The sequence below is a fragment of the Cebus imitator genome, unplaced genomic scaffold (genome assembly GCF_001604975.1).
Source record: "Cebus imitator isolate Cc_AM_T3 unplaced genomic scaffold, Cebus_imitator-1.0 Scaffold141, whole genome shotgun sequence".
Taxonomy (NCBI): Eukaryota; Metazoa; Chordata; class Mammalia; order Primates; family Cebidae; genus Cebus; species Cebus imitator.
The window spans coordinates 3,255,656-3,270,804 of NW_016107456.1; the positions used below are offsets into that span (position 1 = coordinate 3,255,656).

Genomic DNA, 15,149 nt, shown 5'->3' on the forward strand with positions numbered 1-15,149 from the left:
AACTGCCCCCACACCCAACCTTCTCCTCCCTGAAAACTCCACTTGCTACTTTTAATCTATTTTCCCTCCAACAGACTGGAGGCAGCTCCCGGCCTTCTCCTGAGGTTACCATCCCCCTTCTTCGGCTTCTAACTTTGCAGGTCACTGGACAAAAGAGAACCACCCCCACTCTTCGCAAGACCTCACTTGTCACTCACCCCCACCCCATATCGCGCAGGCCCTGGTGGCCCAGACCCTTCCTGCCCCCAGCTAATTGCGGGGTGCTTTGTCAGAGGCCGCTCCCCTAGGGCCTGAAGCCCGGGAGATCCCGGGATCTGTGCCGGGACGCCCCCATCCTGCGGCATCCCCACTACCAGGGGCCGGACGAAAAAAAGCCTGCGAGGTTGGGGAGAGACCCTGGGGGCCGCGGATCCAGCCACCGGACGCGCACTCACCACGCATCGCTACGGAGCCCGCGCGTCTGCGCCGAGGCCACGGGAAACCCACGCGCGCTGTTCAATCCGGGCTCCGAGTGACGAAAAGCCGCGCTCGGCTCCAGCCGGCCCGGGACCGACGCACCGACTGGCGGACGCGCGGACAGTCTCGCTTCCTAACTAAGTTTGAAAGTTCCCTCCCTGGAGACCGAAGGAAACGCGGACTGCGCAGAGGCGCCCAACCCATCCGGGCTGGGCCAGGCGGGGCAGTGAGACCTGACGCCTCGGGTTCGGGGTTCCAGGCACGCGAGACTCCATCGCTGGGAACGCGCCTGGCGGAGCGCAGCGGGGACCTGGTGGGGGTGGGGGCAGCGATCTTGGAAACATGGAGGAGGGAGGGTGTCACGCATTACAGCCCCAGCCTGGAGGGACGCCTGCTCACCGTTCCCGGGAGGGGACAGGCCTCGACTGGCCGCTGTCTACTCGGAATCTGAGGCCCCGCCGGGCAGTGACGGCCAATTAGTAAACCGCCCAATTAGTGCGCAGCGGCACTGAGAAGTTAAACCTCGACGTGCGAATGTGGATGACCGCGGTGTGGCCGTCCCTGGGTGTGACCTTGTGTGACTGTGCGGCCGTCAGGACGATCGCGTCTGAGGCTCCCCGTCCAGGGGGTAGCTGTGTGTGTCCGCGTGCGCCCTGGGAGACGTGATGACTGCGTGCGTGTGACTGTCGAGCGACTTCTTTGTGTGACTGTAGCCAGTTGCGCCTGGGTGTGACAGCGGATGGGGGCATGTCACGGTGTGTGTGGCATCGGAGGGTGCGTGGGTGACTCGTCTGTGGCGGCGAGGCTGCTTGTGGGTGAGTGGCTGTGTGTCGTGGTGTGTAAATGACTGTCAGGAAGACTGGCGTGGGACGGTGCGACCGTGGAAGTGGTGCCTGGCTGTCCGCGTGTGGCCTCGGGTCCCTGTGTGTCAGCTTGGGAAGGACTGCGAGGCTGTCAGGGGGACGCGGGTGAGGGGCCACTGTGTCGTCGCACGGTGGCTGTTGGGATGACTTCGGCCCGCGATAAGCACAACTCAGGGAGCGTGCGTGGCCGCAAGGGGATCGAGGTGAGCCGCCCGTGCCCGTCGGTGGTGCCGATGTGCGCGGCCCCGTGAGACCCCGGGAGCGCCCGCGTCCCGAGCCGCCAGGTGACTCCGGCCCCGCCCGCCGGGGCCCCAGCCCGCCCCCGCCTACCTTGCCGCCGTGGTAATAGTCCATGTGCGCCAGGCCGGCAGGCTCGGCCCCGGGCCGCGCGCCCACCGCGGGCGCCGAGGGGTACAGGCGGACGTCCATGGCGGGCGCGGCGGCGGCGGCGGCTCCCGCGGGCAGTGCCTGGGCGGGCGGCGGGTGGGAGCCAGTGTGCGAGCGGGACTGCGAGCGCGGGGGGCGGGCCGGGGGCGGTGCCCGGAGGAGCGCCCCGCCCCCGCCCCCCGCCCCCGCCCCCCGCCCCGCCTGCGCGCGCTATTGTTCCGGCCTAGGGCGCTGCCGAGGGCCAGGGGCCCGGGCCGGGGCGGGTAGGTCCCTCCCCGGAGCTGGACCGCCGCCGGGTCCTCGTCCCAGCCCTGCCTCCCAGAGGGGGGCGCGCCGGTCCTGACGGCGCTTTTCCGTCCCGCCTTTCGCCACCCACAGTGAGGAGAGAGAGAAGCCCGAACGACACCCCTCCGCAGAAGTGGGACACTCTTTGCCCTAAATACCGGAGGCGGCGCTAGCCTGGCGGCGTGGGGGCGGGGAGAGAAGAGGAAGGTGGTGACAGGACCACTTTGGAGATGGGTGCTGCCTTACCTGGGGGACTCTGGCCAGAGCCTGAGGCTGCTCTTAGGATGCCCGTCCCCTCCTCTTCTCACTGGTCTGAGTCAGCTTGAGAGGCCCCCCGGAGATTGCCTCAGTTAAACTCTCACTCACATATGGGGAAACTGAGTCAAGGACTTGCAGCACCAGTAATGGAACTCCAGGTGGGTGGACTCCACTGCCCCCAAAGGATCCAGAACTGAAACCACCTGGAGAAGGCAGAAGGACCCCGCCCCTTTTAATGATAGGGAAGGGAGGGCAGTAGGAATGCGGAGTGCCGGAAGGTCTGAAGAGGGGCCTAGGATCTGCCCCCAGTTACCGTCTTTTGGAATGAGGAAAGGAAGAAAATGAGATGGGAAGGGGATGGCTCTGATGGTGGATCAGAAAGGTGACTGTGAAACGGGATTCCTCCCCAACCAAAAAAAAAAAAAAAAAAAAAAAACCCTCTCGTTCTAGATATAACTAGCTGGTTGCTAGACTGTTGCAGCCCCATCCCCCTTTTCATGCAAGCATTGTCTTCGCTAGCAATCTCCACTGTCTCACTGCTGACTGCTCCAGATGTGTCTGACTGGGAGAGGCCAGGAGGCAGAAGTCAGTCAGAATGGCATTCTTGTGTGGCGTCAGGATATCGGATGCCATTTGGAGAAAAGGATTTGAGCTTTCTGACCACTCAGGAGCTAGCTTAGAACTTAGTTCTCAACTGCTGCTTGGGCTTTGCTGGTCCTGGCCTAGAACTAGGACCATTAGAAAGACCCATCAACAAAAGATAGGTATGGGAAACAGGCATTCACTGAAGCCTCGGGAACAACAGAGGGAAATTATAGCTCAGAAAGGAAAGAACTTCCAAATAGAGATTTCAGCGGTCATTGTTTCTAGAAATACAATGCCACACCTCATCAGAAAAAATTTTCCATGGTCCTCTATTTTTTTCATCTGGATATCCAACTGACTAGCACTCTTTATTAAAAAGATCAGCACCACTACCCCCAACACACACACACACACACACACACACACACATACACACACACAAAATTCTTCTCCAATGCTAACATTCTCATAAATCAAGTAGTCTGTATGTGCATGAGACTGTTCCTGAATTCTCTATCCTGTTCTGTTAGCCTATTTTTCTATCCCTGTGCCATTATTACAATGTCTGGATTACTGTGGCTTTATAAGTCTAAATGTCCCATGAAATAAATCTACCCACTTGGTTCTTTAAGACTGTATTGGCTATTCTTGATATTTGAATTTTCATAGAAATTTTGAAATCAGCATACCTATTCATATCCACACACACAAACACACTGACACAATCTTGCTGGGATTTCAATTGGTATCACTTTGAACCTTTAGATCAATTGGAATAAAATTAACATTTTCAATAAAAGTTCTTATCCATGAACATGGTATGTCCCTTCATTTATTTTGGGTTTTTAAAAAAATTATCTTAGCAATGTTTTGTAGTTTTCTATGTGGAGACCTTGCACATCTTTTATTAGATTTCGCCCTTGGTATTTCTTGTTGCTATTATGAATGGTTTCTTTATTTTCTGTTTGTTGTCAGTACAGTGTTGTTTTACACAAATTATTTGACACTCTTCCCTTTGGGAAAGGGTTAGTCTGAGTGAATCAGTTTTAACAAAAACAGTGTGACAGAAATGAATCTGTGTGACTTCTGAGGCTTGCTAGGTCATAAAAGTTAATAGGACTTCTACCTGACTCCCTCTCTTGGGACTTTTTCCTTTGGAACAATAAGTCATCATATAAGAACTATTAGGCTGCCATGCATTGAAGAAGCCCAAACTAACCCACACAGAGAAATCATATGCAGAGACCCTGATACTAAGTAAAGAGGGATTCCTAGCCAGTCCTCAGCTGTGCCCGCCCCTGCTCTTTCTGTTCCATCTGCTATCTGGCTGCACTCACAAAAGCCTGAACTGTGCAGATGAGCCCTTCTTGAATCAAAAATGCAGAGAAACCATGAAAGATAACAAATGATTATTTTTACTTTAAGCCACAAAGTTTTGGGGTGATTTGTTACTTAGCAATATAGGTCTGAAACGTAGTATAAATAGATTTTTATGTAATGCCCTTGTATCCAGCAACATTGCCAAACTCATTTATTAATTCTAGTAATTCATCTGTAGATTTTTTGGCTTCTGAAAAAATACCATTTTCTATCTCATCTGTAAAAATGAGAGTTCTAGTTTTTTTCTTTTTTCTTATAAGTTTTGTTTCTTTTTCTTGCCTGTTGCACTGGCTAGTATCACCAGTATAATTTTTTTAAGAGGTAATAGTAGCAGACACCTTTGTTTGTCTCATTCCTGATCTCAGAAGGAAAACTATCACTATTTCACCATTAATTACAATGCTCACTGTAGTTTTATTTTTTTTGTTTGTTTCATTTTTCTTTGTTTTGTTTTTTTGCAGATACTTCTGTTGCAGATTGCGTAAACCAGTCTTCACAGAAATACTCTGGGTCAGGAAATAAGACTGCAGTGGCTATTTTACAGATGAGAAGAGTGAGACCCAGTGGGGAATGCACAACGTGACGATTAATAATAGAGCCAGGACTATACATAAGTCTGGAAATCCCACCTGGAGCACTTCCTACTGGCCAAATTTCCACAGTGTTGGTCCCAATAACTCTGGCCAGAGGTGTAGAACAATGTCCAGCAGAGTTTGAAGACCCATATGCAATGGGTCGGCTACAGTTATTTGACTTTTCTGTAGCCTGCCAGCAGCAGCAACCATCCATATCCACTTCCTTCCCTGAGGAGGGAGCCAGCACCAAGGAGGTATCTGAGAAGTTCAGCAGCAAAGTCCACCAAGGCCCCAAAGCTTGATCTTGCCACTTCATGGTGGCAGTTGATCAGACAGGAAATGGATGGCTCAGTTCCCCCAAAGAGGCACCACAGCCTCATCTGTTGTCTTGAAGATGGGAGTGGGGCTTGAGGTCTCCTCTCTTCCCTTTGATTACAAGGGAAAATCTGTGAGATAGGAACCTCAGGTCTCAGCCAGCGGTCCAGCTGGTCCAGTCTGGAGACACAGATTAGCTGTTTGTTCATCTTCCAGCTCTTAGTTTCTGATATCATAAATAGCTGAGATATCAGAATATAGATGTGTTTTAATATGTTTTATTAACCTTGAGGTGTGGTAAGGACAACACATCAGGAGATGATTGCCAATGACAAGACAGTTTGGTACTCCCAGGTGGACACTTACCCATGGGATCCGAGAGGGAAATGAGTCCTACTCCACCTATTGCTCCTTTACCTAGGGAAATGTCTTGTCTTTAAATCAAAAGGTCTAATCCCTAAAAAACAATGATGACAGAGGAGCTAAATACCCAACTGTGGGAGCACTTAGATCTAGTAATGAATCTTCTTCCTCTTTCTCCTTATAGGCATATGGTAGACTTGTACTCCACCACCCACTTGAATTTCAGTGTGACCATGCGACACTTTATCTAATGGAACATGAACAGAAGTGGTGTATGTCATTTCCAGGTGGAAGCTTTAAGGGCCTGAGCATATTTAATCCTATTCTCTGAGCCATAAAAATGCTAACAAATGTCAACTCATTTTTTAAGACCTAATTCCAGTACCATTTGTTTGGTTAAGACTGCTTTCCAAGACTCCAACTTAGCGCTCCAATTTGCTGCTCCAATAATCATCTGCACACAGGACTATTAGTGTGAATCTCAAGGAAATGAAATATCACATTTGCCCTGTGACTTTCTCCAAGGCGAGGACAACGGCTCGTTCATATCAGTGCCCCCAGTGACTAGCACAAGGGCTAGCAAGGCATGGATGCTTCATGCCCACCTCTGGAGAGAAGACCTTCCTACACACACACACACACACACACACACACACACACACACACACACACACACACAAACTGTTCAGATTCCAGCTCACAGATGGGCCATGTTTTCCGGTGAGAGAAGTCACAATTCAGCACTCTGGTGAGGCACTGGCTACATCTGTGTCTGTCCCTTCCTTCCCAGTAACCAGCGTGCATGTAGTGAGATATGTAAAGCTGGATTGAGTTGTGGAAAATGGAAGTCCACAGGGAAATCCTCACTTCAAAACTCAACTTCTCTTAGTTGAGGTCAAAAGCAGATCCTGAGACACAGATTCTGGTGCAAGAAGTTTATGGGAGAGCAATTCCAGGACACACAGGAAGTGGTGTGGGAAAGTGAGACAAGAGAGGAAGACAGTCAAGAAAGGGCATATTAGCCAACAAATTATTGCTGTGGGCAACTGGAGCCTAGCTCCACTGGGGAATTCTGGAAATAGCATAGAGTACATACTCAGAGTTATCCCACTTAAAGAACGAAGAATTAGGGTCTTTACCCACCAACTCTCTTAACACCCTTGGTTGAAGTCTACTCCCAGGGGCATTCATTCCCAGGTAGTTCAGCCTAAGAGGAGTAACAGGGCTGTTGCAACCAGAGAAAACCCTTAAGCAAAGAGACGCACATACAAGCTATACACATCTCCTCGAAGAACTTGGCAGAGGTGGGTGGCTATTGTCTGAGGCAGCAATTGGCATTCCCGGAGCCCTGGCCATGGTGCCCTCTGGCCAACAGCATGCAGACCTGTCCCTTATTTCTGACAATGAGCCAAAGAAGCTCACAATTCATACTCAAAGTGTCTGCTGGACAAAAGATCTAATGGACCAACACATGTGTGGCAGACTTTGGCACAAAGTGACTTACTTTGGCCCCTGCACATAAAAAGTATGCAAGATGAGATGTCGAAGATTCTGAATGCAAGTCCTGGACTCTGCTCAACTTCCTTATCCAACAATCCTATGAGGTAGTTCCTATCTTATCAATGAGGAAACTGAGGCACAGAGAGGCCAAGTAACTTACCTGCCATTAGTACAGGTTGTAGCCAAGATGTGTAACTAGCCAGTTTGGCTCCCAAATTCACACTTGTAACTACCGCACCTCACTGCATCTTTCTAATCTGTCATATAAATTTCAGGGTAAGGTAAAAAGAAAACCGTATTAGCGTTTTACTTGAAATTACATTTAATTATTCAATTAACTTGGGGAGAATTAACTTTTTCAATAAAAAGTTATTTTAATTCAGACAGATAGGAATACTATTAAAGTTTTGAAAACTGATATTGTATCCAAGAAAAATTTTAAAACTCTCTTATTTCCTGTTTTTCTATAGGTTCCCTTTGACTTTCTGTGTAGATAGTCATGTTATCTGGAAGGGGTGGGGGTTGATTCTGTTATTCCTTTCCAATCTTCTTACAACTTCTTTCTTTTTCTTTTCCTATTGCATTGTCCAGCACCTCTAGAATCAATGTTAAATAGAAGCGGTGATATCAGGCATTCTTGTCATGTTCCTTACTTCAGTGAACATACTTCCTACATTTCACCATTAAGACATTAAATAAGATACTTATCATAGCTTTTAGCAATACATTTAACAATTAATAAAGCTTCTTTTTATTCCTAGTCTGCTAAGATTTTTTTCTGGCATGAATTAATTGTAGTTTACCATGAGTTTGTTTTGTTTTGTTTTGTTTTGTTTTGTTTGGCATCTATTGAAATAACCATCTGGGTTTTATCATCTAACCTATTAATAATATGTATTATATGAATAGATATTATTCATATTGAACTAATTGCTGGGATTTCTATTTGGTCCTAATTTGTTATTAATATTATCATTTGAAACAGGGTCTCACTCTGTCACCCAGGCTGGGGTCCAGTGGTGTGATCATAGCTCACTGCAGCCTCAAACTCCTGGGCCCAAGTAGTCCTTCTGCCTCAGCCTCCCATGTGGCTGGTATTACAGCCATGAGCCACTACATCCAGCCATAATGTATTTTCTAATACACTGCTAAACTACATTTGCAGTTAATTCACTTAGGATTTTTTTTTTCGCATCCATGTTAATAAGCAAAATTGGTCTAAAATCCTGTGCTATTGTTGCCAAGCTTTCTGTATCAAGGTTATACTGGTTTTGCCTAATGGGAAAGAAGAATTTTAATAACTGATTCAACTTCTTAAATTATAATTGGATCATCATATTTTTTCTTAGTAAATGTTGGTATGCTTTTCTAGAACATTGTTCATTTCACTTAGTTTTTCAAAGGCATTGCGGTAAACATGTCTTTCGTATTATGATTTTTTTTAATGCTCTTGTATCTGTTACCTATGCTCTAGTACTTAGAAAGCATTTGGCATATTGGTTAAATTAATATAAGAAAGATATTTTTTAGCACATGCCAGGGACTAAAGATTCAAGCTATGATTGAGACATGATTTGTGCTCATAGCTGAACTGGGGAGACAGACAGGTAAATGGCCAATTACATACAGTATGATTAACATAATAGAGTTAAGTACAAAGTGGATTGGGAGCACTTTGTACTTAAAGTGGAGGACTTCCTCAGGGAGGTGAGGCTAAGCTGGGCACTGTAGGATAAGTAGGAGTTAGGCAGGTGGAAGAGATGGCTGTTTCTTGGCCTTACCTTTGGACTCATCTTCAGAAACTCAGCTCTGAGCAAGGGTGAGGTGCCCAGACGCAGGAATTTGTGATCTTAAATCTTCTTCATTTCCACAGGAGAATGTCTACTAATGTTTCTCCCTTCTAAGAATAACAATAATCCACTTTGGTCCTAGATGCCCCTCTGGTGCCATAGTTTCTACCATCTGCTATAGCACAGGCTTGGGCAAAGGAGAATAGAGTCAGCTACTACTTCTCACCTTGAGGACAACCTTTGGCAAAGCCCCTTCTGGTAATGACCATTCCCCAACTGCTGGCGGCTTCACGAGCAGGCCCGCTTTAGGGGGCGCATGAGGACAAGAACACAAAAATAAAAGACGTACAACTCTCTGGTCACTCCCTTCCAAGTCTCTACTGGGCTTTGGAAAGTCGTTCTGCAGAAGCCTAAATGTCCTTGTCCAAAAACATTCAGAGAAGCAGGGCTTTTAGTAGCCAAAATTAGACAGAGACAATAGTCGAGTTAATGGACATGAGAAAGATAAAGGGTTTTAAAGTTCTGGAGTGCTGACAGCAACCATTCAGCTGTGGTGTCCCTCAAGACAATATGTTTATTGAACACTTACTATGTACTAAGTGGTTGGTATGTATCATCTCACATAATCTACCCATTGTGAGGCTGTTGCTAACATCCTCACAGTTTACAGGTCAGGAAAGTGGAGCTCTGAGAGGTTAGATGGCTTGCCCTACCAAACTCTAGGCCTGAGATTCAAACCCAGAGCATTTACACATCACCGCGTATGGGGACATGTACCCAGTGCCTGGGCCAGTGAAGGCCCTGTGTGACTAAAGAATGAATTAAGTGAACAGAAGAATGAATTACAGTGACGACCACAAAGCAACATGAGAACGTTATTTTTGCTATAATGGTTGGCCAGTGGGGGAGATTGGGCAAGAACATAAGGAAGCTTTCTGAGGTAACCCTAATATACTATATCTTAATGAAGGCTTAGGTTACATAGGCAGTCACATTCCTCAAAACTCAGAAAATGTACATTTAAGGTTGGTACATTGCATCGTATGTGAATTTCACATTTAAAACCATTGTAAACAAATACTAGACTCTAATTGATGATACACATGCTGACGTATTTTAGGGGAAGTGAAAGGATGTCTGCAATATGAAATGCAACCCCAAAAGAAGAGAGCTTGATGAATGGATAGAGAAACAGATAGATGGACAGTCAGTGTGTAACAAAACCAGGGGAGGAAAGTAACGGTGGAATCCAGGTGGCGGATATACAGGTGTTCGCTCTTGTATTCCATCCACATTGTTTATTAAACTGTCATAATAAAATGTGGAGGAAAATACCTTCTGTGTTATGATGGCAGTTGGGTAAACATTGGTGCCTGCATCAAGCTATTTACCATGCTTTCCACGACAGAAGAATGTAGAGGTAGCCCTTCCTCATCTTCCTTCCTTCCCTCAGGGTCTCCCTCATTCCATCCAGCGAATAGCAACAAAGTATCAACACTGGGTTGGCAGCAAATCCAAGTTCCACCCTTCCCTGCTCATGCCACATGCATTACTTCCTCTGAGAAGCAACTTCCTTGACCTCAGCTAAAGGCAAAGTGGCGATGTATGGAGATCACGTTTACATGGGACCACGCTTCACTTTCCACCTTGGGCCACAGGAACCTGATGTCTCTTTGCATACCCCAGCCCAGCTCTCAGCCTGGCATGCGGCATATCATCCAGCAGTGTTTGGTAAACACAGACAGAGACAAGGAACAGTGTCCTGTGTCTAGTGACTGCAATTCCAGATGACTTTTTCCCCCAAACTTTATTTAATGATATCCAATTGCCTTTCAAATAGGAAAAACCCTCAGCTTACCCAGGGCCTCCAACGATGCCCTCAGCAAGCCTTTTCACCCAACTTTTTCATCAAGAGGGGAGGAACCAGCATTCTGAATTGCAATCTTCTGTTTGCCGGCTTGACCGTGTATTATTTATTGTTGGCTTATTTATCTTTTTCTTTTATTTGTGATATGGTTCCTTTAAAATATCCAGAGAAGGAAACCACTCTACATAAAGAAATTTGAATTTTTGCATGCCCGGTTACCATCTGAAATGTCACTTGCACGTTAAGTCTGTATCCCCGAGTTGCTGTGGCAACCTCAGCAGCACTCTTTGCCCGGGGTGATAAAGGGGCCCTTTGTTAGCCGGGAGACCAGGTCTGGGTGCAGGGACATCCTATTCAGCCCATCCTAACAAAGGAGCACACGTCCCCCTCTCTGAGCAGGCTAGCCGCCGGCCTGATTGTGCCTGTACTGTCGACAACCTTCCATGGGGAGACGGGAAAGAAACCCCCCATTACTGGCATCTTTGAACAAAGTTGTTAGTTTTTTTTCCTCTCTCTCTGTGCTGCTTGCTGTACAAAAACCCCTGCAAAGGGCCCCACTCATGCTTTTGCAAAGAAAAACACCAATTGTGAGGCCTCCCTAGAAGAGGGATGGGGCTCCCAATCTTAATTGAATCTCCTAGACTTGGTTATTAAAATGGTAACTCTAGCAGCAGTGGGTGAGCAGATGGGTTCTTCGAATTTTAGCAGGCAGCCTGGGAAAGAGGTCCTGACTATCTCTGGCTCTGTAGCGTCCTCTGCACCCAAGAGCAAGGGGCTTATGCCAAGGACAGGCCCCCCCCCATGGACTGAGATCAGACCTGGGGGCTCAAGCTTCATTCAGCCTTGGATTCTTCTCCCTCAAAGTTGCAACCCGGAGCCGGGTAGTGCCTTGCTCAAGCTCTCTGAGCCCCTCACATGAGAGAGAGGCCTGGGAGCCCAGGATCCTAACTTCCAGGCCTAGGCTCTTGAAGGTCACAGGTGGGTGGGGAACAGCCCCCAGGCCTTGGCTGCAGCCCATGGCCCTCCTTCCGCTCCCCAAATCATGCGCTTCCACCCCAGCCCCTGCCAAGTTAGGCCCAGTTTTTCCTTTCCTCTCGCACTGCCCCGACCAGAATCATTATTTACACTTCTCTTTCTGACCCCATGATGTATGTGTGAGCTAAAGCTGGGAGCTCCCACGTAGCCAGAAATGGTTGTTCACGGTGCCCCGGAGCCAGCACAGCGCCTGGCACACAGCATGTGCTCAAAAAGTATTTGTTGACCCAGTGAATCGTGAATGAGTGAATCTATCAGAAGGGATTCATTTCATCCTATCAAGCCCTCTTTTAGATTAAAACCATTTTCCTCATTTCATTCCATTTCCTGCTGTCCTCTGCGGCCAGGTCCAGAACGGGAGCAGGCTACCAAGGTTACGGATGTGATCCCTGCTGGAGAGAGGCTGTGTTCAGACAGATGTGTGGGCAGAATGGCAGTGGCGGGCAATGAGTGCCAATGGGGGGTACCCAGGGGTTCCAGGAGCTGGGACTGGAGGCTGTAAGAGGCAAGACAGGATGCCGAACGACTTCCAGGATGAGGGCACTGCCAAACGACATCTCAGGGATGGCCAGGAACTGGCTGAGCAAAGCAGAATTCTCTAGTCAGAGACACAGGGAGAGCAAAGACAGAGGTTTGAAGTAACCCACTATACACAGAGCTCCCTGTGAAGCTGTCTATTGGTAGAGAATCCAGGGCATGGCAGAAATGGCCTGAATACAGCCAGAGGGGCAAGCCAGAGGGAGGACCTCACAAGCCAGGTTTAGGAGCTCAAACCCAAGTCGACCAGGTACAGTTGTATAGGTTGTGTACTGCATAAAGGAAGTCAGTGAAGTTGAAATCCAGCCTATGGTCTGCTGGTCAAGCCCTGTGGCCATAGTTAAACCCTTCACTTAAAAAGGCAGCAGGATCACCTTACAAAGGCATCCATAACTTATGTTTCCATTTCCGGGGGTGGACAGTGATGTCCTCAGCTTCCAGCGGTGTGTGTGTGTGGTGTGGGGAAAGGAGGCACCACATCTCAAGGGAAGCCAGACAAAAGAATAAGGACAAATGAGAAGGCTCTGGAGAACTATGAGCAGCTCCTGGGGCTGCCAGGGATGACTGAACATGCACCCTGACCTCTGTGCTGGTGGGGAGGGCATTTGCTCAGTACCAGTGACAATGCTTGGCTCTCAGGTCAATCCTCGATTAAGAGTGAAGGGAAGGCAGGAGGGGGACCGACAATGATTAAAGGAGGGGTTTTGGTTTGGAAGGTCTTTGCAGGAAAGGGAAGAAGGCTGAGGATGGAATGATGAGGACTTCCAGTTGGATTTTTATATTCATGAGGGGGAGTGGCAGTCCTACGAGGAAGACAGTCTCTAGGGCAGTGATCCCCAACCTTTCCAGCATCAGGGACCAGTATCGTGGAAGATAATTTTTCCACAGGCCAGGGGGTATGGGGAGGGGATGTTTAGGAATGGAACAGTTTCACCTCTGATCATCAGGCGTTATGTTCTTTTTTTTTTTTTTTTTTTTTTTTTTTGTAATGGAGTCTCTCTGTCACCCAGGCTGGAGTGCAGTGGTGTGATCTCAGCTTACTGCCATCTCTGCCTCCTGGGTTCAAGCGATTCTCCTGCCTCAGCCTCCTGAATAGTTGAGGCACCACCATGCCCCACTAATTTTTGTATTTTTAGTAGAGACAGGGTTTCACTGTGTTGGCCAAGATGGTCTTGCTCTCTTGACCTCATGATCCCCCGCCTCAGCCTCCCGAAGTGCTGGGATTACAGGCGTAAGCCACCTCACCTAGCCCAGGCATTAGATTCTTATAAGGAGAGTGTAATCCAGATTCCTCACATGCGCAGTTCACAACAGGGTTCGTGCTCCTATGAGAATCTAATGCTGCCACTGATCTGATAAGAGGTGTAATAACACTCACTTGCCTGTGGCTCACCTCCTGCTGTGCCACCTGGTTCCTAAAAGGAACAGCTGCTCTAGGACGTATTGTCCACAGTGATTAGGGGGCTGGGTTTTGAAGAAGGGTAAGTCCAGGACCAGGAGTCTAAGAGAGGGCTGGATCCCCAGGCAGGAGAATGAGGGCCTCTGGCCAGCAGCTGGACTTGGGAGGAGACCTGGACGTGACCTCCTCCAGGAAAGGTGGGGTGGGATCTGCATTATGCTAGGGATGCCTAGCCTTGCTCCTTGCACATTGCAGATGAGTTATAAATATTTGTTCAATCAACGACTACGTTGATAACATCAGTGATCCAGTTCCCCTGGATCTATGTGGATGTGATCTATGAATGTCTGAGAGGTTTGAAATGACAGTTTGTGCCAGGGGAGGTGAGTGTGTGGATAGTGTGTATCTTCTGGGTGACATTAGCTATTGCAATAAATAGGCCCTGAATTTCAGTGGCTTAATCTCAGAACAGAAGTCTGTTTCCTGCTCACTGATGAGTCCAGTTCACTGAAGAGGCCAGTTCCTTGTTTGCTGACAGCTTTCCTCCATATGGTGATTCAGGGATCCAGGCTTCCTCTATCACTGGCTCCACCATCCCCCTGCTTCACATAAACCACAGCCCAGAGGTGACACATCACTTCTGCTCTCCTTCCCTTGATGAGAACTTCTCATATAGCTAAACCCCAGATGCAAGGCAGGCTGGGAAATGTAGTCTAGACTGGAAAGATGCCTCCTCAAAACAATTTTACACCATGGAAGGGCTAGTAGAGATTTTGGGTGCACTGACATAGAAAGTGACAGAAATAGAGGAAACTGAGGCCTCAAGGCACAAATTTGTGGCAGTGGCCAAGGATATGAGCAGCCACCCTGAATTCAGCTCTTGGCCTTGCCCAAGATTCTAACTGGAACATGGAGATGATGTGGGGGCAGGGAAGGAGCAAAGCATGAGTGGCTGCCTCCCCCAGTGATGGCTATATTTGATCCTCACTTAGTTTTGGGGAATGGAGCTCCTTTCGCTCATTATTCCTCTTTTCAGAGGAACAAACAGGTTGAGAGACAGAGAACGAGCCTTGGGCAGGGTCGCTCCGGTGAAGTGGGGACTAGAACCCAGGGCATCTGTTTCCTGGTCCTGTACTGTACCAGATACCCTAAGTCTAAACGGATTCTCCAGAACACATTTGTGTGTTATTCTGGACAAACAGTGTACAGTCTGTCACATCACAATTTTGTTCCCAAACATCGAGAGAGTGGCACATGGTCATCAGGCAGGATGATTACTTTCAACTGACAGCTTGGGGGCCCCCAGGGAAGGGGCTTGGCCAGGCCTCTGCTGTGTCAGGAGTTCTTCCATTATAGCTGGCCGAGTTTGTTACAAAGTATAAGATCTTTCAACATATTTTTAAACACTATCAATTCTGCTCTGTGTTCTTGTATTTCTTTTGTCCTGAAGCTCAACCCAGACAAAAACATTTTTCCCATCAAAAATTCAATGGGGCTCTTACCAAGTGACAGTGGATTAAATAGCTGCATTTATGATCCCCTCCCCTACACACC

The 15,149-nt window shown here is 48.0% G+C and overlaps 1 protein-coding gene across 1 annotated transcript in view; it reads right to left on the reverse strand.

The window, feature by feature from the left end:
* The window catches only part of LOC108313710 (TOX high mobility group box family member 2-like), a 93,005-nt gene extending 91,227 nt beyond the window's left edge, over window positions 1-1,778 (reverse strand). The window contains exon 1 of the mRNA XM_037743350.1: window positions 1,650-1,778. Coding sequence (XP_037599278.1) covers window positions 1,650-1,748 — 99 coding nt within the window. The 5' untranslated portion in view covers window positions 1,749-1,778. The remainder of the gene's footprint in view (window positions 1-1,649) is intronic.
* Between the last annotated feature and the right edge of the window lie 13,371 nt (window positions 1,779-15,149).